The 25,439-nt window shown below is 41.9% G+C and overlaps 1 protein-coding gene across 2 annotated transcripts; it reads left to right on the top strand.

Moving 5' to 3' along the window:
- Positions 1 to 593: 593 nt before the first annotated feature.
- Positions 594 to 25,030, top strand: NCF4 (neutrophil cytosolic factor 4). Of its 2 annotated transcripts, XM_073000065.2 has the most exons (10): positions 594 to 908; positions 3,464 to 3,548; positions 4,543 to 4,696; positions 8,390 to 8,460; positions 8,766 to 8,893; positions 9,034 to 9,091; positions 11,395 to 11,493; positions 12,646 to 12,776; positions 13,914 to 13,979; positions 23,428 to 25,030. In XM_073000065.2, exons 1-10 carry the CDS (start codon positions 877 to 879, stop codon positions 23,654 to 23,656), a joined length of 1,053 nt encoding a protein of 350 aa, XP_072856166.2. In that variant the 5' UTR covers positions 594 to 876; the 3' UTR covers positions 23,657 to 25,030. The 2 variants fall into 2 exon arrangements, with proteins under 2 accessions (XP_072856166.2, XP_078232308.1); XM_078376182.1 differs by lacking the exon at positions 3,464 to 3,548 and having other exon boundaries at positions 781 to 908.
- The last annotated feature ends 409 nt before the right edge of the window (positions 25,031 to 25,439 follow it).

Genomic DNA, 25,439 nt, shown 5'->3' with positions numbered 1-25,439 from the left:
TTTAGTTAGGACTAGCAATTGCATTTGAGGCACCCAGTGTGGACAGAGAAAGGAAGGAAGTCAGACCTCAGCTATATGAATTAAGAAGAAGAAGATGATTAAAGTGGCAGTTATATTTGTGGAGAGTTGCAATCCTATACTGTAAGGTATAACCACAACATTGGCAAAGAGGATCTAGCCTGTAACTTCCTTCTCTTTCCTCTGAATGTTCCACATGATGAACGGGGGCTCATGCTGGAGTAGTACTCTCTTACTTTTGTAGGTGCCAGGCAGAGGTCAGAGATGTTCTGGTTTCAAACTAGAACTTCCAGAACCTACCAGGCAGGCTGGTAATTGGAGGATTCTGGGAGATGTAGTGTAGCATCTGAATAGAAAGTTTTGATATCCCACTTCTGAATAAAAACCCCTCTCTCCCATGTGAACAACAGTGCAGTCAAAGCCTGTCCTCAGCTATTTACATTTGTGCAAAGTAAGCAAAGGGGGTTACTTTTGGACTCTCCGAAGCCTCAGTTGGACTGTGTTGTGGTCTTCAAATATCAGTATTGATACATGTGGAAATTTGGCTTCAGTTGCAGCTGTGTGTTTCATTTTTCTTGTTTCTTTTCCTTTTTTTCTAACAGGGCAGAGCATTTTTGACACAGGCTTTTGTCATGCAACCTCACTCTCTCATTTCAAAAGGCCTCTTCTTTCACTTCCTCATTTGAACAAGGGAGGGGTAGGCTGAGAAAAGCTGTTTTGTTAGGGAACAGAGAAGTATTCAGTAAGAAGGAGATTGCTGAAGCCTTGCAGAGAATTCACAGGCCATAGATCAAGGCCGAGCGGCCCACTAGAAAACCAAACCACGAGCATTGCAGAGTTTGCTCTTGTGCTGGAGGAATGTCTCTTCCCAGGCAGCTACGAGGAGAGAGGTGAGTTCTTCAGACACTGTTTCTTGCATGCATTCCTCCTTGCCTCCCTCTTCAAGTCTCCTTGAAGAGCTTGATGGATTTCTTAAGGGGATCTGGATCTGGCTGCCCTAAGAGCATGAATGTAACCTGACTGTTCAGGCTACTTGCATCATTTCAGCTCTCCTTTCCTCTCTAATTCTCACAGGGCTGGCCGAAGGCTTGGTGCTGCCTATGGTGGACTGACCAATGCCCCCCTCCTCCCAAATGTACAGTACATGATACTGCACAAAAGACAGCAGCGCAGGTGCCAAATAGACTTCCTTGGGAAGAAATCTCAGAAGAAATTTCTTCGTTTTCATACATCTTTCCAAAGAAACAAAGAGGCAGGAACCCTGTACCCTATTCTGGAAGTAAATAGTGGTAAAAAAAAAAAAAAGAGTAACTTTTCCAAGATCTGTTATTAGTTTTCCTTAGGCAAATCAAAACACTGACCAGATAAGGCAAGTGTTAAAATATTTAATACAGTGGACCCTTGACTTACAGACGGCTTGACTTACAGACTTTTTGAGTTACAGACTTCTCTGGCCGCAAAATTTAGGTTTGACTTGCAGACTGAGATTTGACTTACAGACCAGAAAAAAACCAAAATGGAACAAAAACGGCCTGTTACGGGATTAATCGGTTTTCAATGCACTGTAGGTCAATGGAGACTTGACTTACAGACTTTTTGACTTGAAAACCGCCTTCCAATACGGATTAAGTTCTCAAGTCAAGACCCCACTGTAAAGGTAAAGGTTCCCCTTGACAATTTTTTGTCCAGTCATGTTCAACTCTAGGGGGCGGTGCTCATCCCCATTTCCAAGCCATAGAGCCAGCGTTTTGTCTGAAGACAATCTTCTGTGGTCACATGGCCAGTGCGACTTAGACACGGAACGCTGTTACCTTCCCACCAAGGTGGTCCCTATTTATCTACTTGCATTCGCATGCTTTCGAACCGCTAGGTTGGCGGGAGCTGGGACAAGCGACTGGCCCTCACTCCGTCACGTGGATTCGATCTTATGACTGCTGGTCTTCTCAACCTGCAGCACAGGCTTCTGCGGTTTAACCCGCAGCGCCACCACGTCCCACTGTATTTAATAGTGGAAATTTAATAATGAGAAATAGCATGCACGTGTGGAAATTTAATAATGAGAAATAGCATGCACGTGTGCAATAGGAGCAAATATTTAACCCACTGTTTGTGCTGTGCTAATAATCACTAATAGATCCCATCTCTTGACATAAGTATGCAGTGCATTTTGCTTGGCCAACAGGACTTGCACTTTTTGGTAGCATTTCCACTTTGCATTACTTTGTCTTGCTTTTGGCTATGGGGTCGCTGATATTAGTCCTTTAGGGTTATTGTTGGACATGGCCAAACAATATCACTGATGATACACAGAGTGAGGTATGAAGTGGGAGTGAACACGAATCCTTTTGCATACCTTCTGATCACGCTGGTAAAGACTACAACTGTAATGCAATTTGTAAATTGTCTTTTTAAAAATATTTTCCCCATTACTTTAGTGCTGCACCAGTAAGCTTTGCGTTATAGTGATAAATTGATGCAGAACTAATTCAAATATCCTGTTAGTTCAGTGCACTTTCACTTACTAAACATTAAAAAGGGGATTCGATTACTGCTGGAAGGAGGGGGTAAAAGTAGGTGGTGGTGAAGAGTGAGGGAAAAGGGAGGCTGTGTGATTTCAGGGACAGTTGAAACACATCTTCCCGGGATAACAGCATTTATGTGTGAATGACATAACAGTTTTAAATTCTAGAGCGCAGTATAGGGACGTTTGCACCAACCCAGGACAAATGTCTGCATGGTGATGCCTTCAGTAGTACATTCTATTGATTTCAAGGAAATGTACTCTTAGGTGGGTTAAAGGGTGAGTGGGTAATTTCTCAGAGGTGGGAAACATATTTGTCGTCTTTGGAAACCTTCAGGACCCACACCTCCCTCATCCCCAGGGCCAGTTGCCACAGCTTCCATTGCTCAGCAGCAATGGTGGCAGCTCTATGGTGTCCTCCTGGAACACGGAGCTTTATAACAATGTGGGACAGAGTGTCTGATCAATTTCAAGCGGCGGTCAGATCAGAACTGTTTGGGAAGAGTGGAGAGGAGGCAGGGCATATCAACGGCCTCCATCCTGGGGATATTATGAGGAGAGGAGGCAAGTGCGCCATAGGAAGAGCTCTGCTTTGAGCCTTCTGTCCCTCCAGAGGGGACTGAGAGGAGACAAAGCAAACAGGCAGGGTGTCACAGAGCCTTGGGAAAACGGCACAGGCCACAACAACAACAATTTCTGTAGTGGTGGGAAGGAAGAGAAACCTCCCCTATAAATGACATCAGACTATGCTCAAACCCTGCACTACACCAAAACCTGTGCATTGGCTTTTATTGTGCCTTGATGTTAACAGTATTCTTGATATCCCATACAAATCTCTTCCCAAATCCATGACCTCATGATCTTCCCACCCTAATAAGGACCATTGCGTTCAGTAATACTGTATTCTCATAACTTGCCTTTCAGTGATTTTGACCAGCTTCCAGATGATGTACCAGTTTCTGCTAATATTGCAGATATTGAAGAAAAAAGAGGCTTCTCAAGTTACTTTGTAAGAAAAGGACTTTTTAAAAGGGATATTGATCTGATCCATGTTATTGGGGGGGGCTGGGGACGCTAGGAAGGTAGAAATGCAGGATGTGTTTTGCTTTATTGACAAACAGCATTTATCTATTATTTCACAAAAGAGATATTTCACTTGGGTAATGGCTTCTTTCACAGTGCTAGCTTTCACAATCAATGTTGAAATATGCAATGAGTGATTGTCAATATTGCAATTTTGGTTTATTTCTTTGGGTTAAATGTGTAGTAGATCGTTCTCTTTTTAAATCTAAAGTAAAAGATCCAATCTGAACAGGACTAGAACACATGGATGGGAGAGGCTTAAACCTTCTCTGCATCTCCTTTATTTATGCCCTGGCGCATGCATAAGAGTTGAAAGAGGGGACCCTCTATTGATAGCAAAGTAATTATTTCATTATTGCCCTCATGGAGGCCACCCAGAATGTTACTAACGAACGAACGAACGAACGAACGAACGAACGAACGAACTAACTAACTAACTAACTAACTAACTAACTAAATAACTAACTAACTAACTAAATAAATAAATAAATAAATAAATAAATAAATAAATGCAGGGGGATTTATCCTAGTAGCTGCAGACTGTATTTTATTGTATCCCTTTTATCCAGAACCACCCTAGTGCACCAAAGGGAAAGTCAGACGCAAGAGATAGTTTACATAATTGTATTTGCTTCTGTTCCCCTCTTGTTAAAGGGATACAAATGTTATAGTAAGTTAAGCTACTCATTGTGTTAGCCCACTACAGTTCACTTACAACAATTCGCCAGGCTGGGGTAAGCAAGCAGTTGTCCTCCATATGTTTTGGATTACATTTCCCAGAATCCCTCACAATCGATCATCTTAAGCTGCATCTTAGGGAGTGTAGCTCAAAGCATCTGCTCCTGCTTGTTAGGCCATAATATCTGAGATTAATTAACTGACGGTGTCAGAGATTCAGTTGGTGCCTTCTTCTTTTCTAGATGTTTGTGATAGAAGTCAAAACGAAAGGAGGGGGCAGGTATATGATCTTCAGGCGTTATCGACAGTTCTATAACTTGCATGCTAAACTGGAGGAAAGATATGGCGTAGAAAGCAAAAACAGCCGCTTCACCTGTATGCTTCCTGTTCTGCCAGGTAAGCCACAAAGGCTTTCTGATTCTACCTCTAGTCATTTTGGTAATCTGGTAATGAATCTTTCTAAGTCAGTGAATAATAAAAGAGTTATAGTTGCAGAATAGAATGTAACTTCAGTAGTGGAATAGCTCAGCCAATGGGCTCTTGTGATCAGAAATGGGCTCATCACACAAATCAGTCAAATTACACAAGACAACAACTGTGCAGTTCAAAATCATTAGCACATTTTCTCTCCAGAAACTTAATTCCTTCAAAGCTTTGTTCATTAGCAGTCTTACAAATAAAGCCCATGTTTACCTCCCATAAAACAGGGCCACTTAGATACAGGACAAATGTTATGTGACTGTGGAGAAATTCAATTAACATAGCGCCTATGTGTGTGCAATTTATGCCCTGCCATGTGTATAAAAGAAGATCTAGCAAATGGCTGAGATAATACTACATACTGAAGAAGTCCACTGTCTCATTTCAGTGTAACTTATGTTGAATCTTTTCATTGTATGTCATGGTTATCATGTGGCCTTGTAGGCCAGATGGGCGGGGTATAAATCAAATAAATAAATAAATAAATAAATAAATAAATAAATAAATAAATAAATAAATACATACATACATACATACATACATACATACATACATACATACATACATACATACATACATAAATAATGTGTTACCATTTTCTTTTTTTTTTTTTACATTTTGTATTTTTTTATTTTTTATAAGGGATAACAAAAAGGAAAAGGGAATTGGGATTGATGAGGAAGAGGGGAGACAATAACATACTTTCATCCATTCTGTACCTATTGCCATATCAAGATTTTAAATTATTCTATTTACTCTTTTCTGCCTTCTAGATTCAGTTCTCCTTTCAATATGTACTGTTCACAAGCTGCCTGTTGATTCTGTCCACTTGTTAAATAGATCCCATCTTTCTGTTGCCTTTTGCAAGGGATAGTCCTTCATAACTTCTGATAAAATGTCCATTTCGGCTATTTCCCGTATCTTTTCAATAAGATCTTCTTGTTTCGGTACCGTTGATCTTTTCCAATTTTTAGCATATAAAATTCTAGCTGCCGTAACTATGTATATAACTATATAATTCTTTGACTTATCTATATTTTCAGGTATCATACTCAATAAAAACAGTTCTGGGGTTAATGGCACTTTACAGAGCAATATTTGTTCCAACATTACATGTACTCTTTTCCAATATTGTTTCGCTACTCCACATGACCACCACATATGATAATAGCTTCCCACTTGTGATTCACATTTCCAACACTTATTTGATACATCTGTATACATCTTTGACAATTTTTCTGGGGTCATGTGCCATCTATAAAACATCTTATATATATTCTCTTTAAAGTTCACCGATCTTGTAAGCTTTATATTATTTTGCCATATTTTCAGCCATTGATCAATATCAATGTTATGCCCTATATTTTGTGCCCACTTAATCATACATTCCTTAACCATTTCATCTTGCATCTTAATTTCCAACATATAATTATACATTTTCTTAACAGTTTGTTCTTTTGAACCTAATAAAAGTTTGTCAAAAATCGTTTGCTCTAAGTAGAAGCCTTCTATTTTATCTTTTGTATATCTAGATTCTAGCTGTGCTCTAGGCCACCACTCTATATATATATTCTGTGACTCTAGCTCTTCTTTAGACTTTAGTTCACCATCCTTTTTTAATAGATCTTGATATTTTAAAAAGTTTGTTTTTGTCATAAGACTGGGTTGAATAAAGGCCTCTAACGGTGACACCCATACAGGTATTTTGTAATAAATTTGTTGTACAATTTTTCTCCACATTCCCAGTAAAGCTCTTCTTATCATATGTGAATTAAAAATTTTTTGTTCTTTGTCCTTTTTATACCATAAATAGGCATGCCAGCCTAATTGCAAATCATGTCCCTCCAAGCTAAGTAATCTATCATTTTCTAGAGTTATCCATTCTTTTATCCAATCTAGAATACAAGCTCTATAATACAGAACCCAGTCAGGAAGACCAAAGCCACCCCTCTGCTTAGCATCTTGCATTGCCTTAATTTTAATTCTTGGTTTTTTACCTTGCCATATAAATCTCATGATTATCTTATTAAATTCTTTGAAAAATGACTGTTTTAATATTATAGGGATTGACTGAAATAAGAATAGGATTTTTGGTAAAATAGTCATTTTAATTGCTGCAATTCTTCCCAACAACGATAGTTGTAATTTGTCCCATTTCTCCAAATTGTTCTGTATCTCCTTCATTAGTTTCATGTAGTTATCTTTGAATAATGTACTTGTCTTTTTTGTAATTTGTATTCCTAAATATCGAATTTTCTTCTCCTCATGAAAGTTCGTCTTCTCTATTGAAAGACAAGAGCTAATAATGTGTTACCATTTTCGATGCCTCTCTTTGTCTGATGACTTTCAGAGGCTAATATGAAGCACCATAAACTGAGGGAATTGGCACACAGTTCTAATTTTGAAGCTCATCATTTTTCCATCTCAACAGTACAGAAGTGTGGAATGTCTTCCCTGGGAGGAGGTTGCTGATTCTGAACTGCAGTGCCCATAGGGGGATGTGGGATTGGGGTAAAGTTTGTTCATCACTTTCCTTAGAAGTAGGAATCTTGTACAGAATCCTTTTTGTTGTATGTGCTCAGCTACTGAAGGATGTATTTTACCCACACAGCTTTCTTCCTATGACCTAAACCCATCTTTCTCATGGATGTATATGCAAACTTCATACTTCTATTTTGCACATCCTCCTTCCTTCCAGAATGATCCCCACCTGCCTGTGTAAACATCATGTATTTTCACAAACACACCTTCCTATGGTGAGGGAATGCTCACCCATTTTAAGATAATATATACTCTCCACAACACTGCCATTCAAAAAGCCACTGATAAAGCTTCCTTTCATTTATTTATATTGATAATGATCATGTGCTGTCAAGGTGATTCTGACTCATGGCAACCCTTGAGATGGTTTTCTAGATATAGAGTATTTGGAGCAGCTGTGTCACTGGGGGGGCGTATATAACAATTAATAGTTGCCCCTTCCCTCCCGGCAGGTGACTTTCTAGTCCTCTGAAGAAGTGTGTTTGGACACACTAAAACTTATGAAAAATGAACACTACTTAGTCTTATAGGTGCTACATGATTTCTGGTTTCTTTTTTTGCTACAATTGAATAATGTGGCTACCTGTCGGATTACCTTTTCCTACCAGTGAAAGATGTTTGTAGGTTAAATAGGAAATTCCAAAGGCCACATCCAAATTCCCCTAGCTTTTACAGCTTGTTCTAGGAAATTGGATTCTCCTAATTATATCTGTCATTAGAAGATATTGGGGAGAATGAGTTGCACTCTGTTTTTGAGCAATATCTGTTATATAGAGTTTGTGAGTTCTACAGGTACCATTTTTTTAGTACCTGTAGAACTCCAGAACCTCTGAGGTTCTTTGAGCATCCCCAGTGGTCCATCAAAGTAAAACTTTCTGGATTCTTTGTGGTGAATCATGAGAACTAAATCAGTATCAAAGTAATGTGTGTTTGTAATATAACCTTCAGTCCTTGCATTGCTCAAAGAAAAGACAATTAGCTGTCAAACTTGCTATTGCTTTCCTTTCTACCCTTTTTCCCCATGACGACACTTCTTTAATTCTCTTGATTTACTCTGTTTCTTTTCAGGAAAAGTTTATGTTGGTGCAAAGAGAGAAATTGCAGACAGTCGAATTCCACTGCTTAACATATATATGAAGGTAAAGTAAGCTTTGTTGTCTCAACTACATAGTCACCGTTGGCCAGGGAGCTATTATTAGGAAATAATGGTGTACAGATCTATTCAGAGCACTGCAGCCTAAGGTAATTTTTGCAGGCAAAGTTCAATATCCTTAGTGCTTATTGTGGTCCACAACTTAAAGGACCCATGCAAGCTGTAGTAGACATTTGGTTTGCATCCAAAATCTGGACAGTGGTAGCCTTTAAATATGGCAGGAAGATGCCAGAATGTCATGAGGAGAAAGTTCTCTTGTTTACATCCTACTCTCTCTTTCCTTTGACTCAGAAACTGCTTAGCCTTCCTTCTTGGCTATTGTTAGATGAAGATGTCCGATTGTTTTTTTATCAGTCGGAATTTGACAGTGTACAGATACCTCAGGGTCTACGGAGGCTTCGCCCACGCACTCGCCGAGTGTGAGTATTTTTATCTCAGCCTTCACCAATACACAACACATTCAACTATAGCCTCTTTGCTTGAAATTTTAAGCTCACTGTTTCTTCCCTTGTCCTCAGTGGAACTGATAAGCCATTGGTCTCCCTCTGCTTTCTGACAGGAAAAGTATTTCTCCAAAGGAACCTAGCTTTGACCGAATGGCAGCCCCAAGGGCTGAGGTAGGTACATTATCCAACATGCTACATGCTGTACAAAAGGCTGTGTGGCTGTATGAAGCCATTTCTTTGAACACGCGGCTGAATATTTGACAGCCAGAAAATATTGCTCCAGTAGCACAGTCTAAGCTAACCAGCCAGTGCAAAGAAATCAGGTTGTCAGCTTCAACTTAGGAAAGCACACTGTTTAAAAATAAAGGGGAAGTAAGGAAGCGTGAAGGATCTTCCCGTCTTGGCAGTGACAAACATTGTTGAGAAAGTATATAACAGTCACTAGTAATAGATAAAATACATATATTTCCAGTCTGTGTCCCTTTCTCATATGTTCAGTCATAAGTCTTATCTATCCCATTTCCACAGTAATGCTAGGAAAATTTGAAGGCATTGAGAAAAAAGAAAGATGAGATGGAGTGCTTCAGTAAAGTTAGTCATGACCCTAAATTTGCAAAATCTGGATGGGGCTACTAACGGCAGGACCTTTTGGAAGTCGTTAAGCCATAGGGCTGCCCTAAAGAAGAAGTGATTTGATAGCAGATAGCAACAAATCGTATTTTAAAACATACATAGTATTCATTGAAGAGAACATATTTAGAGAGAGACCATCTTAGTGTCTAATTAGATTTATTGGAAAGACAACAGCAAATGAAGTTCTATGGGAATCTGGAGGAAAAGGTGGTCCCTTAGTGATGGCTAGATATTGTTTTGTCTATCAGTACAATACTCTTCATTTCTGATGTTAGTATTGGAACCAGCTCTACAAACCACTTAAAGGCAGACACCCTTCCCCCCACCCCGTTTGTATTTGTAAATAAACATGTCAAGAGAGGCAGCAAGTTCAAGAGAGATATGCTGTTGTAGAAAATAGTTTCAAATTAGGAATGGGAATGAAAAGGTCTGCTTCGTTATCTAAGGGCCTAATCACACAGGTCATTTGAATTGTTTCAGTATCCTATATTTATATCATTATTGGTATATCATTTATGTATACTCACGTGGTATATAAATCGCTGGGTGCGTTCACATGGCTGTTTTTTCTTTCTATACATTTCTCCAACTTTGAAAAAGTTTTGTAAGCTACATGTGCCATCTCAATGAAATTGACTCATTTTTTGTTCTGTTACAAGAAAAAAACCTGCTCTAAAATTGCTGTTTTAATTTTTTTAAAAACCTAAATGATATATCACTAAAGCACCATTTAAATTAATGTGAAGAACTTTAGGAGGCAATATTGAAAGATGTTCCATAACACAAGCTTTCCCTTGGTTGTTCTTTGGTTTTAGGGTGCCTTGTTTCTCAAAGAACAGTAGGTGAGATTCTTCTCCACATTGACAAGCTAAGGGACAAAATGGGGTGACTGTTACAGGAAACTGACAAAGCAGTAATCTCTTGGGGAAAAGAATTACTTTAGCATTTGAAAAAAAAAGTTAAAAGGGGAATACGCATGGTGGCCAAGCAGTGCCTATGGTGCCAAAAGCACAAGTGGGTGTGGAGTAGGTTGACAGCAGTGTTCACACATGTCAATCCAATGTAGATAGAAGTGATTCAGGCATTGGATCATTTTAAAAAAAACATGCGGGCAAGGTTGAAAATAATTGATCAGTTGGCCAAAGGAATCAACTTTACCTATGCATCATGTTACCAGAAATTTATAAAACAATTTAAATAACAACAGAATTACTGTTGTCCTCTGCTACTCCTGTCCTCTGAAGATGCCGGCCACAGAGACTGGAGAAACATTAGGAAGAACAACCTTCAGAACACGGCCAAAGAGCCCAAAAAACCCACAACAACCAACAGCAGAATTGATAAAACTGTGGCTCTTACGGTCTGTGTGACTGTGCCCTTAATGTGATATTAACTTAGATGTTCGAGGAGTGCTGTTGTGTGACCCCACAATATAGAGATAACAGGTAACAGAACATTGTTTTTCTACCTTGGGTTCCCTGATGTTCTTGGATTAAAACTTCCAGAAGCCTTCATCATTAGTTGGGTTGGCCATTATTCTGGGAATTGTAGTCCAAGAACATATGGGGACTTAAGATGGGAACGACTTGAATATAGGAATTATCACACACTCATATTTTTTTAGTGGAGTACATGCCAGATACAGAGCAACAAAAAACATTCTTACTATGGAGTGGTGGGGTGTGCTTTCAGTCAAATTTTGGAATAGGTAATCTGAATTATTGGATGCTAGCTCAGGCATCTTCAAAGAGAGGGAACTATGTGATCTTTATCAGCGTAACCCTACACTGAATCTAAACTTTGAGCATTGTTCTTTTTCTTTTCTTGGTTACTTCTTATAGGCACTATTTGATTTTATGGGAGCCAATGAACTGGAACTGAGCTTCAAGAAAGGAGATTTGATCTATTTGCTCAGCAAGCTCAACAAAGACTGGTTTGAGGTAAATATCAAGGCCTAATCTATGGTGAGACACAGTTTGAGTTGCAATATCTATCCAGCATGTACAGTATAGTCATTCCTTTTAAATCAGGTGGTGGTTTAACTTTATTGATGCTACTGGATGGATGAAAACAGTACCAGATTTTATGTCCAAGTCTGTCATGTCCTGATACCAAGCTTAGACTTTTGAAGAGCACCTTCCTTCTGTGTCAGCTGAGCCATTCACTGCAGTCCTCACTGGACATCCTTTCAGTTGCACCACAAGTAGTGAAACACACCAGACATTTGTGGTATATCTGTGCATGTGTTTCTGTTGAATGGCTCAATACCATAGCTGTTTCAAGCTTTTTTTTTTTCCAGATAACTTGTTCCTAGTTTTCTGTATCCCACTCTTTTCTAGACTGTCCTGTGTTTGCTCAGACATGTTTTGATGGTTTTGTTTGCAATAAAATACAATGGCAGCATTCACCTTTCCAGTGTTGAAAGGAAAAAAAGATATTATATAAGATTTTAAGAGTGATTGTACCTTTAATTAAAAACTTCCTGCTCGAAGGTTCTATGTTATTGCTTCCCATTCATTGTGACTAAGGGAATATTGATTAAATAATTAATCAGCTTCTGATCTGAATAGAGGGGAATTTATTGCTGGTGTCCTTGGATTATTATTTTTATTCTTTTATAGAAAACTGGTTACATATTCCACCCTCCTGCACTCTTTTTGCTGCTGCAAAATAGACAAAGAATACAAGTGCTTTGGGGCTGGCAGTTTCTGGGAGAAGGTGGGAGAAAAGCTGCACAGCTATACTGCTGTGACATTTCTCCCTTGCAGATAACTTCTACTGACAATGCCTTGTAGTGATGTCATGGCTCTTGGAGTGACTTTACACAGGACCAGATTGTTTCTTAGTGCCAGTTTTGTTTTTTTGTTAAGAATATATAGTGCCCTTTACTTTGGGTTTCATTTGCTGCCCTGGGCTTCAGTGATAATTTCCTTGCCAGCTAATTCCATCTCATAGAGATCTCCCCTCAGCTGCACTTGTAGGAAGAAATCTTGCACTGCATCCAAAGATAATGAAATTTTGCTACTCTGTTCTTTGTTTTCTAACTTTGATAATGTTCCCTTTCAACAAATTGAGTTATCTGTTCATCCCAGGGAACTGTTGGAGGCGCCACTGGCATTTTCCCATGTGCTTTTGTGACGGTCATTAAAGACCTTCCACAGGAAGAGGACTCATTCAACTGGCTGCGCTGCTATTACCATGATGACAACGTCAGCACCATCAGGTACTGCGATGAGCCTGCATTATCCTTCCCTTCCTTTCTTTTCCTGGTTCCTGAAGGTCTTGAGGTTCAGGCAAATCCCTGGAGGACCCTTTCTTCCTATTTCTGAACTTACTGGGACCAAAATGGGCACCGGTTCTTATTTATTATGCTCATATTTATATAGCTCACCAGTGAACATGGTGCTTGAGAGAGCAAAGGTGGCAGGCCTTTCCTAAGGGATGCATACAATGCAAAATCTGACAAACAATGGAGGAAAAAGGAGGAGGTGGTGGCCAGGGAGAAGTAGTGAAGAATACATATAAGCTCCCCTTGAGGAGCAAATGCACCAGGTGTCAATTCTTTTACAAACAGAACTGCTCCTGAAGAAGTATATAAGTGAGGAGAAGTTGTAGGAAGGAGGACGTTTATCCTGTTCCTGTTCCAAATAGCCCTACCCAATGAACTTCCTTTATGTATGATTTCAGTGGATTTTAAATCCTAAACAAAGAAAAGCCATTTAGGAAGCAAATTGGATTGCAGAGATGATATCTGGAGGGTGAGGTGACACCATGCTCTTACTCCTTCCCTTTCATACTTCTGATTGTACTTTCACTTTGTGAAGTGATTTTGCTCTTGTTTGAAAGCAGTTTTTAGATAAAGGCACTGGAACATTGTTTCATGCCCCAGTATGACACCCATTTTTGCTAAAGTTTACCAGGTGTGGGAACAGCGTTTACCCTCAGCTCTGCTACCAGGACAAAACTCTGAGACAGAAGTTCAGGGCCTCACGTGAAAGCCCATGGCAAGGCAAATGGTTATTTCCTCCTCTCACAAATTTATCAGTCGAAGCAGATGTAAATCTTTCCACAGTACCTGACACATCACACGTGCAAATGAAGCTGTTCCAGGGGTGCGGTTGTGCCAACCTGCATGGGGTCAAAATGCTGGCACTTCCCCTACAGCCCGGACTCTGCAGGTGCCTCCTTATTGTCTCTGTCAGATCACTCTCTCCCTCCCAATTCCCCCAGGAGTCATTGGTTCACATCTCTTCAGACTGGCTCCTCCTTCTTCCTTTCAAACCTAAACATGCATGTATCCACTGCCTGGATTTCCTTCATAGTATGCCTGTGATGCTGATCTTGACCTCTTTGGTTTCAGAGACATATCGGTGGAAGAAGATCTAAGTAGTACCCCATTATTCCAAGATCTAATGGACCTCATAAGGTAAAAGCACGCACACATGAGCTCCCCATCAGAATGTAAGGAAAATCCACACACTCATATCCATTTGTCTAAATTCCAGTTTCTCTGCATTTGTACCAGAAAAGTCCATCTCTGCAAGACGTTTTCACAGGGTGGTAGCCAGATATGGGACATGGAATCAGACTGGCAAAAGCAGATGTCCCCACTCCATTTACATGGCATTCTCAGCCAGCCAGGGATCCTGCTGAATAGAGTGGGGCTTTGTTGGAGGGAGGGAAGGAAAGAAACCCCTTCAGTTGGGACCTTTTGCTAACTGAATCCTTCAGCTGCTAGAAAGCTGATCTAGAATTTAGCTCCATGTTCATTAAACTAAAATGACTGAATGGTTCCGGCATTTCTTTTTTTCCAAACAACTGAAGTATTCCATCCCCTGAATGAAAGCTGTTCTCTTGTGGAACTTAAAAAAAGAATCGGTGTCTTCAGTTTACCGTTCTAATGCAGTCTCTCTCTAATGAAGGATATGATCCCATTGCTATTAACTTACATAGCCCTTCTTACACAATGCCATGCCCTGCCCTTATTTCCACTCCACTTCCGTTCAAAAATGCCAAATTTAGCACCTCATTAAACAGATAAATTGGTATATGTCTTCATTAGTGCTAGGTTTAGTGCAACACCTTTCCTTCTGCTCATTGTCTTTCGCAGTCTCCTTTACCTTGAATTTTTCAGATTGTTGTGCATGTTGGATTGTGTCTGTTGATGTGCATATGCGCATATTCACCAAGCTTTCCAAAGCAGACCTACTTGTATTCTTTTGATTTTAAATTGCTAGAGACTCTTCTCAAAAGTATCCCTGCCTTTTCTCTTTAGATTATATAATCTACAAAAAAGTTAGCATAATGCATGTCTTCGACCGGGAATGCATTTGATTGTTGTTTCCTTTAAATAAGAGCCTAACCTTACTGCTAAGTTCCAGGAGCTAGTGTGGTTTCATTAAAAAGGTGCTGAGTTTGAATCTCTACACGATACTCACTGGATAACCTTAAATGTGTTGTCGTCTCTTGAACCTGCTCTTCCTCACAAGGCTGTTGTGGCAATAAAATCAAAAGAGGGACAACGTGCATCACAGTGAGCTCCTAGGGATGAAGTAGATCAAAAAGTAATAAATCATCTCTGGGAAGACTGGGTACATCAGTACTCAGGAGAGAAAATGTGAAAATTGCCTCACTCATGAACAACAAGGAAAAAATATCAGAGGAGTAAAAAGTCTACTGATTTTAGGAGAATTATGCTGTCACATATGAGAGTGGAATGAAACATCATTTTTAAGGTAGCCCTAATTCAAAGCGTAATTGCTTGACTTACTAATCTGTAAGAAATTCCCATGCAGAGAGCAAAGGTCATTCAACTGCACTTTCTGGTCCATTTCCCCAGTAATGGAAGGCTTTGCGTTGTTGACACTCTAAGAGAGCTGTTGTTTTAGCCACGATCAAATTGTTCAAACTGAGGATTCATAAAGGAGTGGGACGCTCCTCTCCTTGGTTCTCAGCCAGGACCTGATCTGGGCAGGGTATCGGCATGCACTGTGTACAGACAGGTAGACTGGCACGCTGCTAGCCAGCTGCTTCCAGAGGTGGCCCTGCAGCTCTGGCCTACTGTGTGGCCTTCTCTGTTTCTGCGGTCTGGGGATATAAGCAGCCTTATACCCACATTTCTAATTGCTTTGTTTCTCAGTCCCTGGGAGAAAGGCAGATGTAAACCAAAAATATAAATAAATGGGCATCTGAGAGCTTACCAGGAATGTGACCAAATGACATTGATAGCTATGTTCTTATGGCAGTCATGTGTGAGTCTAAATGCTCCCTGGGGACTCTATGGATGCAGGAGTCTGTTAGTGGGTTTTGGTTCCCCTTTCCGTCTTCCAAAGAAACTCTAGTTTCCATGTCTGGGCAAGAAAGAACCCTGCCACTTCTCGAGGCCACAGCACGGAGGCTCTTTTCTTCCATCAGGAGCAATCGGGGCTCAACCCAGGAACCTTTCATTTTGGGAATCCTCCTTGCTGAGCTAGACGAACTGCAGGATGAAACCCCTTCCTGACAGTGAGGTGTCCACAAGCTCTGGATTGGCCCTGCCAGTTCAAGCTGAGTGCACGAAGGGCTATAAAGGCCTTCCTGTTTGGAGTGGACTGTTGCTTGGACATCAAGGTCTTCCTCTCTCTTGAGTGATCCTCATTTCTGACCTTTCACTCATTTTCCATAGCTCTGACCATCTGAGCCCAGCCCTTGATCCATCTCTACTTTTCAGTCTGTCCTTATACTGCCATAGCCCAGTATCCTTATACTATGGTCAGAATGAAACTCAGAATCCCCAACCTAGGTTTTAAGTTCATCTCTCTCTTTTATGCTGAGCCAGTGAATTGGCTTCCATGTGACTCAGCTATCCAAAACTTGGTTGTTCCTACCTAGGAAGATTTCTTGTCCTGCAAGAACTTAATCCAGTCCCAGATGTGGCATGAAACATGACTACTGGAAGATGCCTTGCCCTGAATCAGACAGTTGATCTATCTAGCCATTATTGCTTGCTCTGACTGGCAGTGGCACCCCAGGGTTTCAAGCTGGTTTCCTTTCCTGGCCCTACCTGGAGATCCCAGTTATTCTCTGTTGGTCTCCCATCCTGTTTAGCTTTTGAAATCAGATGAGATATATGTCTTTTCAGTGGAATGGTCGAAGCAAGCCCACACTTTCTGTTAAGGCTTTGTTGTACATCAGCAGATTTTGCTTTCTGGGATGAATGATAGCCCCTTCCCCTTTCCTATCCAGAAGCCATTTGGACTCTCAGTTGAATTTTAGTTCACTGCTAGCAATGAGATTATGTTCTCCACCACACCTGAGGCAGCATGATAGTTAAGGCAGCTCAGGATAGGTGCTGTGCTATTTGGAAGGGAGCAGGCAGGAAGATCAAGAGAACAGCTGGGAGGATGTCATGGCTGCCCCCCATCTCCATCCCCCCCCCGCAGTCAGTTCCCTCATGTGACAAACCCAGACCTACTGGGATATGCCACACGTTACACTAAGCTGCCACCAACCATTCCCTTTAAGAAGTCACACAGACCAGGGATGGATTTTTCAAACAATAAAAAGAATAAGGTTTATTTACAATACACACAGGGAAAATAAACAATCAGGTGAATAGGATAAAGTAACGTGGCTTAGTTTCACTCAACAAGCATACAGTTTGGTTCACACAGAACCCTTAACTTGAAGCACAGACCCTGAACCTATCAGTTCTGGCTAACCAACAGACACCTGAACCTATCAGGTTGGTACTCTGACACACAGTAGTACCCTGTCTGACACACAGACTCCCACAACAGCTTCTTCTTCCCAGCTGCTGCTTCGTCACATCCCAGTGTCTCACAGTGTCTCCTCTCTCACCACACACGCTCCACATATATATATACAGTACAGCCCCTCCTCCTGATGTCCCGCCTTCCACTCCCCATAGGATGGAACTTTCCCTCCAAACCCATGACAGACAGGTAACATCAGTGCTGTATGTAACACCTCCCCTCTTTATAAGTTGTTTTGTAGGGGGAAAGCTAAGGTGCTTTTCACCAAAAAACAACCTGAATAAAACACACAACAACAGTTATACATACCATATTATACTTACTCATACTTACATTCTAAGTTAACCATAGCAATTAGGCATTTAAACATTTACCATATACATTACATCAATTTACCTTTATTCATACAAACCAAGTTAAAACCAGGTACATTTTACTTTTTGTCATCATTATATACACATAGTCCATGTTCTTTCGCCGTCTTCATTCTTCAGGTCTTCTTGATAAGGCGTCAGCAACACAGTTCACTGACCCTCTGACTACCTTCACTTCAAAGTCATAGTCCTGTAGGTTTAAAGCCCACCTCATAAGTTTGCTATTGTGGGTTTTCATTGTCTTTAACCATTGCAGTGGTGAATGGTCAGTGCACAGAACAAAATGTCTTCCCCAGATGTAAGGCTTGGCCTTCTGGATCGCGTAGACTATGGCCAAACACTCCTTCTCCACGGTTGCCAAATGTCTCTCACCTTTATGAAGTTTCCTACTCAGGTAGGACACTGGATGCTGGTCACCATTCTCATCCTCCTGGCACAGAACTGCTCCTACCCCGCTGTTAGACGCATCGGTGTAGATGATGAACTCCCGGTCGAAGTCTGGAGCCCGCAGGACTGGATAGTTGATTAACGCCTCCTTCAACCTCTGGAACGCCGCCTCACAGTCGCTGGTCCACGGGATGCGGTCATCAGCCTTCTTCCTCGTCAGATCGGTCAGCGGAGCCGCAATCTCGCTAAACCTCGGGATGAACTTTCTGTAGTAGCCCACCAACCCAAGAAATGATTTGACTTTTTTCTTGGTGTTGGGTCTAGGCCAATCACGAACAGCTTCTATTTTGGCCTCCAGGGGTTTTATCACTCCTCCCCCTACCATGTGACCCAAGTATTTTATTTCTGGGCTACCCAGCTGACACTTGCTGGCCTTTACTGTTAGCCCTGCTGCACTTAACCTCTGCAGCACTAACTCCAGGTGTATCAGGTGATCTTCCCAGGTATTACTGAAGATCCCTATGTCGTCAATGTAGGCCACTGTAAAGTCACTGAGCCCTGCCAAGGTCTGGTCCATCAGCCTTTGGAATGTGGCTGGTGCATTTCTGAGACCAAAGCTCAGGACTCGAAACTCATAGAGACCAAAAGGGCTGCAAAAGGCAGTCTTTTCTTGATCCCTGGGATCAATTCTTAATTGCCAATATCCCTTTACCAGGTCCAATGATGAGATGAACCGACAACCCCCTATGGTTTCAATCAGGTTGTCTAGCCTGGGCATTGGGTAGGCATCAGGAGTGGTTACACGGTTTAATTTCCTGTAATCGACACAAAACCTAATGCTCCCATCAGGCTTGTCCACAAGGACTATCGGAGAGGACCAAGGACTAGAAGAGGGGACGATTATGTTCTCCCTAAGCATCTCGTCCAGCTCCTTCCGCACCTTGTCCCTATAGGGTCCCGTTACTCGGTATGGGGATACTGCCTGCGGGGGTGCATCCCCTGTGTGGATCCGATGCATCACTCCCTTCACTATCCCCGGCTTGTTGGAAAACACCTGTTGATATTTACTAAGCAGCATTTTTAGTTCTTGCTGCTGGTCTTGGGTGAGTGCAGGACTGATCTTTACCTCCTCTGGGTTGTATTTTACTTCCCCTCTACCCTCCCAGAAGGGTAATTCAGCTTCCTCACTCTCAGCTGCTTTTATCGCGAATAAAACCCTCTGTTCCCCTCTGTAGTAGGGTTTTAGGGCATTTACATGAACCACCCTCCTTGCTTGGTTCTCCTCCTGCTCTATTAGGTAGTTCAGGTCTGACATCTTGGAGATGACCCTATATGGTCCTGCCCATTTGAGCTGCAGTTTATTCTCTCTGCAGGGCCTAAGCCAAAGCACTTCCTCCCCTGGGTCAAAGTGCCTCTCTCTAGCTTTGTGGTCATACCATGTTTTCTGCCTGACCTTCTGAGCTTGCAGGTTTTCTGCTGCCAGCTCTAGATTTCGCTTTAGGTCATTCATCAAGGTGTCTATGTATGTCACAACGTCTTGTGGGTCATCCTGGGTGATCTGCTCCCAATTTTGTTTGATCAAATCAAGGGGCCCTTTCACCCCTAAGTGTGCAGCAAACATGTCAGAGTGACCCCTTTTTAAGATCATGGGGCGATACTTTTCAGGTACCACTAGCTGACTCCTGATCCCATCTCCCCCTTTTGAGATATTCCTCAGGGTTTCTCTATATAAAATCCCCTTTTTCTCCAGAAATCTCACTGGGGTTTCAGGTGTTAGCTGGGCGTCAGTCACCTGTTCAAAACACCTTTGGAGAGTGGCGTCTGCCTTTTGCTCCTGTCCAAATCTGCTGTCTGTGGTTAAGGTTTCCACCACAGCTTCTGAACTCCCCTCTGCTTCCGTCTCTGGCTCATCATTACCCCCCTGAACTGTCCCCGTGGTGGCTTGTGAGCGTGTAATCACTAGCACCCGTTTCACATGTTCAGCCAGGTCATTTCCCACGAGCACGGCTGCTGGCAGAGTCGATGAAATCGCTATCCGCCACACTCCCCTCCAGCCTTGAAAGTTGACAGGTACCTCTGCTACTGGCAGAGAGATTACCTGCCCCTCAATCCCTGCCACCTTCATGCTCTCATTTGGGATTATAAACTCCCCAGGAATAATATCTGGATGGCACAGGGTTACCTGGGAACAAGTGTCCCGCAGCCCCCTATACTGACGGTCAAGTATTCCTACGTCCACCCCTGCTGTCTCAAACAACTGAGAATCTGTTTTTATCAGCAAGCAGCGCTTTACCTCCACAAGAGGACCATTTTCCTCAGCCTGATCAGCAGAGGTAGCTGTTCCAGACTGAGTAGCCATGGCAACAGGCTCCCTCAGTGACACTGAGCCTTGCTCTTTCTGGACACAGAACACAGCTTTTGGCTTGGTTCCACTAGCATTCTGAGGCACCATTCCTTTTAGCTGCTTCAATTTCTCACACTCTGAGATTAGATGACCCTTTCCCTGACAGAAATAACATTTCCTGGTGTATTTTGATTCTCTCTCATCTTGTTTTGGTTTTCCCTCCAAAATCTGAGGTCTTGGTTTCATGTCTGAGGGCTTCCCTTCACCATGGGCCCCTCCCCCTTGCTGGCTTTTCCCTGGTCCCTGAGAGTACTTGCTGTAGGTTTCTTTGGGTTTACCTACAGATTTCCCCTCACCCAAGGGCTTTCTTATTTGGGAAATAAAATCTGCGATCTCTGAGGCTTCTGCCACAGACCTCGGTTTCCTTTCCCTCACCTGGAATTTCAATTCCCCATGCAGGACTGAATAGAACTGTTCCAGCGCTATCAAGTCTTTAAGCTGCTCATAGGTCTCTGTTCCCTCCTGAGATAGCCATTTCTCAAGCAGCCTCACTAATTGGGCCCCCACTTGGGTAAAAGTCTGTTCTGGTTTCTTGGTGAGGGACCTGAATCTTTGTCTCAGCTGCTCTGCATTTATCCCATGTCTGGCAAACACCAGTTTTTTAAACTCTGCAAAATCTTTCATCAGTTCCTCAGGCATCTCGGCATAAACCTCAGCCAGGCTACCACTGATTAAAGACCGCATGATGGTCATCTTCTCAGTTTCCCTCACTGAGAAGTCCACAAACGCTCTTTCCACTAAGGAAAAGAACACCTCGGGACAATCTCCCTTGTGGTACACAGGGAATTTCTTCAGGTCAGCTTTAGATAATTGGCCTCCCTCAGAATCCCTATTATTATTATTGTTCTGGTTCATCAGTTCCAGTTTTCTTAATTCAAACGCCATTTTCTCTCTCTCCATTCTTTCTTCTCTCTAATTCAAATTGCCGTTGTTTCTCCCTTTCCCTTTCTTCTCTTTCCCTTTCCTCCATTTCAAATTGCCTCATCCTCAGTTCATGCTGTTGGGCTATGAGCAATTTTCTAAGTTCTGGGTTCTGCTCTCCTGTGCTGTCACCTTGCACTGAGCCAAATTCATCCTCAGAACCTTGGTCAATCTGGGGGTCTTTCACTTCACTCATGTCTGCTACTTGGCTTCGAGTCAAGGGCATAATCCCCCCTCAGAACAGGCTGCTTTAAAAGTCAAGCCTCAAAATAAAACGACCACTTTTTTCCCTTCTTGCCTCAGAACCAGCTTTCCCTAGAGATTGCTGCTGTTCTTCAGCACTAACTTGCAACAGTATCGAGTCAGAGCCTACCCCCCTCTGCTGGGCCTCTCAGCTGGCAAGCTAGCTCACTGTTACTACGCAGTTTTGCCTCAGCTTTTTCCCGCCAAAACTAGGCTACCTCAGAGCACCTTAATCTAAGTCTCCCCAGTTGGCACGTTCTTCTACTAGCGCACCTCCCCGTGAGGTACACCTAGAAGATTACCTACGCGCCTCAGACTGTCCCTGACTAGACCCCCCTTGCTCTGGGCACACTTGCCAAGGCTTTGCTGGACCGCTGGACAACTGGACCAGTCGTATCCCACACGCTGGACACCAATCAATGTGACAAACCCAGACCTACTGGGATATGCCACACGTTACACTAAGCTGCCACCAACCATTCCCTTTAAGAAGTCACACAGACCAGGGATGGATTTTTCAAACAATAAAAAGAATAAGGTTTATTTACAATACACACAGGGAAAATAAACAATCAGGTGAATAGGATAAAGTAACGTGGCTTAGTTTCACTCAACAAGCATACAGTTTGGTTCACACAGAACCCTTAACTTGAAGCACAGACCCTGAACCTATCAGTTCTGGCTAACCAACAGACACCTGAACCTATCAGGTTGGTACTCTGACACACAGTAGTACCCTGTCTGACACACAGACTCCCACAACAGCTTCTTCTTCCCAGCTGCTGCTTCGTCACATCCCAGTGTCTCACAGTGTCTCCTCTCTCACCACACACGCTCCACATATATATATACAGTACAGCCCCTCCTCCTGATGTCCCGCCTTCCACTCCCCATAGGATGGAACTTTCCCTCCAAACCCATGACAGACAGGTAACATCAGTGCTGTATGTAACACCTCACTCTGCAGGTTGATAAGGCTAGTGTCTTAGTCTATCATTGACTCCCTGGGGTGACTATAAATGCTGGCAATGTTATCGTTGGCACTCAGCAAGTGATAAGCTTCTTGCCACCTCCCAGTGAAAAGCTAACCTCAGATAAAGCTAAATGTTCCCTTCACCGTGTAAGATTTTCTTCATGCAGGGAGACTTTGATATGAGTCTGTTTTCAGACAAGTAAATCTGAGACTCAACTATATGATACAGATAACAAATTTTTCAAACCAAGAACTCCTTAAGTTCTGAAAAGAATCTGATCGTCATAGTAGGAGCTTCTCAATTCCAGTATCTTGCAAATTAGCCTGCTTTGTTTTATGATTGGCCATTGGAAGGTACTAAACAGAGGGTTGTTTTGTTTTGTTTTGTTTTTTGCTCTGTTTGATCAGGCCCAAATCTTGGTAGAATCTGTGGTCAGCTTTCAATAACATACTGTTTTTGTTATCAGATTGGATCCTGACACAGAGCAGATCCAGTGAGAAGACCTGATAAAATATATAGCTGTATGTTGGAATGGGATCTCAAATTTTGCAGAGCGTATCCATCAAGGGCATCTTCTTTCCCCTCTGATTTAAGCACTGATCAATCAGATTTCTTGAATGATATTGCAAGGACTGTTCTACCCATTTGTGCATTGCAGCTGGTATGAAATTAAGCCCACTGATGGCTGGGCACTGAAGCAAGGCCAACAGTGGATATTCTTCCAGTTTTAATTTTTTAAAAGTTGAATCAAAGTTTTCTTGTATCCTTTTCTTGGCATGATCCAGGACCTAGGATTAACTCTTCCATTATCTTGCAGGAAAGAATTTGGGTGTGAGGAAATTGCTCTGAACTACCGTGATGCTGAGGGTGATCTGATTCGCCTGCTGTCTGATGAGGATGTTACTCTCATGGTGATGCAGGGCAGAAGCTGGCCTTCTGAGAAGAACATCTTCCCCTGGAAACTGCATGTGACCCAGCAAGATGATTATAGTGCCTATAACATAGCAAGGCCTGTTATTTTAACACAAACCACAAGAGAACCATGATCTTTGTTCTAGGTGCTGCTTCTGAAGGAAACTTAAACTTCTCTACATTTTTGCTTTGATTTAAACAATGCATTACTTAAACAAACAAAGGTGAGTTGCATCCCTAAAGACATACAGACACTATTTGCAGGAAAGATTGTATCCATCCAGTATGGGTAACAACCACTATTTCCTTTTGAAATTGTTAAACATGCCATGGTTTAATTTTATTGGATATCATTTTTATTATCATGGAAATTTCTAAACTCATCTATTTTTTCAAGCAACCATCTTAAAAATACAGGAAAACTAGTCAAATAGGAATTTTAATCACTATTCATTTATAGTATTGTGAATATTGTAAATAGACAATGCTTGTGCCAAACATCTGTAATTTGCAGCAGAGATAGGTCAGGTATGTTCCTGTATACCTTAACTGATGGCCTTCTTTAAGGGACATACAATACACTAGAGATACACCACAGATGTTGTTGTTATGTTTTTACATGCTGTCAAACACAGGTCTCTTGAGTCTTAATCTCTTCATACATCACACAGCGAACAGAGAAAGGTAGGAACACAAGCTGGGTATTTGGATTAGTATTGTACCTAAAATATTTTCAAAGTCACTCAGTCCAAAATATTATTTGACATTTCACAGATTAGTATTTGAACATGCTTGTATCACTCCTTTTTTTACTGTCTGGCAGTGCATGTGCGCATGCACACCCATGGACGCACATCACTATTACAAATTGCTGAGTTTATTCTGCTTCTCGGTGCTGTATTTATTTGTTTTGCAACATGCCGTCATCCAACAGTTTAAAGCCAAGTTGATTTGGTTCTCTTGGATAAAAATATGCTAGCAGACATAATTGTGTTCAACTGCAAAGTTACTTTAGAGCCTAAAGTGAAAGATAAGATGGTCAGTTGAATGTGTTAGCAATGGAATAGCATTCACCATGCAGCCAATTATTTTATGGGGGAACAGATCATGGAGAACATCTGGAGCAGAGTTGGCTTCCCTATGCAAATAATAGAGCTGGCTCAATACAACAGGAATGAGCACAAATATGTCTGGACATCTCAGCTATCTCAGGGTGATGATTTTGGGTGTCACTGAAATAAATTGCTTTAGGTGGTTGTATTTTTATGGCCAGGAAGGGCCTGAATAAATCCAAGCTATATGGGTACAATGCATTTCACCTGGGGTTTGGAGGACAGGGCTTTTGCTGTTGTGCCTCAGGCCAAAAGAGAGAGAGAGAGAGAACTTTAAACCCACTCACTACATCAGTAGGTGTTCTCACTCAATGGCTTGCTTCAGGCAGTTCTGAGCAAAATAGCTCCCAAAGCTTCATTTAGGTTGGAATAAATAAAAGCTTCATGGAAAGAGAACTAAGAGTAGATGTGTGTGTGTGTGTGTGTGTGTGTGTGTGTGTGTGTGTGTGTGTGTGTGTGTGTGTGTGTGTGTGTGTGTGCGTGCGTGCGTGCGTGCGTGCGTGCGCGCGTGCGCGTGTGTGTGTGTGTGTGTGTGTGTGTGTGTGTGTGTGTGTGAGAGAGAGAGAGAGAGAGAGAGAGAGAGAGATGGTTCATCTTTTTTGATCACATATCTAAACTTTGCATGAATGCAGAGGCACCGTGTTTGTTAAATCTAAGTGCTTGTTCATCTATCTCTGAGCTATTATCTTACATCTAGCTCCAGCTGATGAACCTCAGGTTTCCTGTATAAAAGCAGTAATAAAGATACAAGCTTCAAATCTGTCCAGGTCTGCCCTAAACAGGGATGTAAATCTTTGCTTGTCCC

The sequence above is a fragment of the Pogona vitticeps genome, chromosome 5 (genome assembly GCF_051106095.1).
Source record: "Pogona vitticeps strain Pit_001003342236 chromosome 5, PviZW2.1, whole genome shotgun sequence".
NCBI classification, from domain to species: domain Eukaryota; kingdom Metazoa; phylum Chordata; class Lepidosauria; order Squamata; family Agamidae; genus Pogona; species Pogona vitticeps.
This window is presented reverse-complemented; position numbering and strand designations above follow the sequence as displayed.

Coding starts and splice junctions, on each gene's coding strand:
- NCF4 (XM_073000065.2), top strand. CDS start 877: ATGTCTCTTCCCAGGCAGCTACGAGGAGAGAG. Junction 3,549..4,542: donor GAGGCTTCTCAAGTTACTTT/GTAAGAAAAGGA, acceptor CTTCTTTTCTAG/ATGTTTGTGATAGAAGTCAA. Junction 11,494..12,645: donor TCAACAAAGACTGGTTTGAG/GTAAATATCAAG, acceptor TGTTCATCCCAG/GGAACTGTTGGAGGCGCCAC.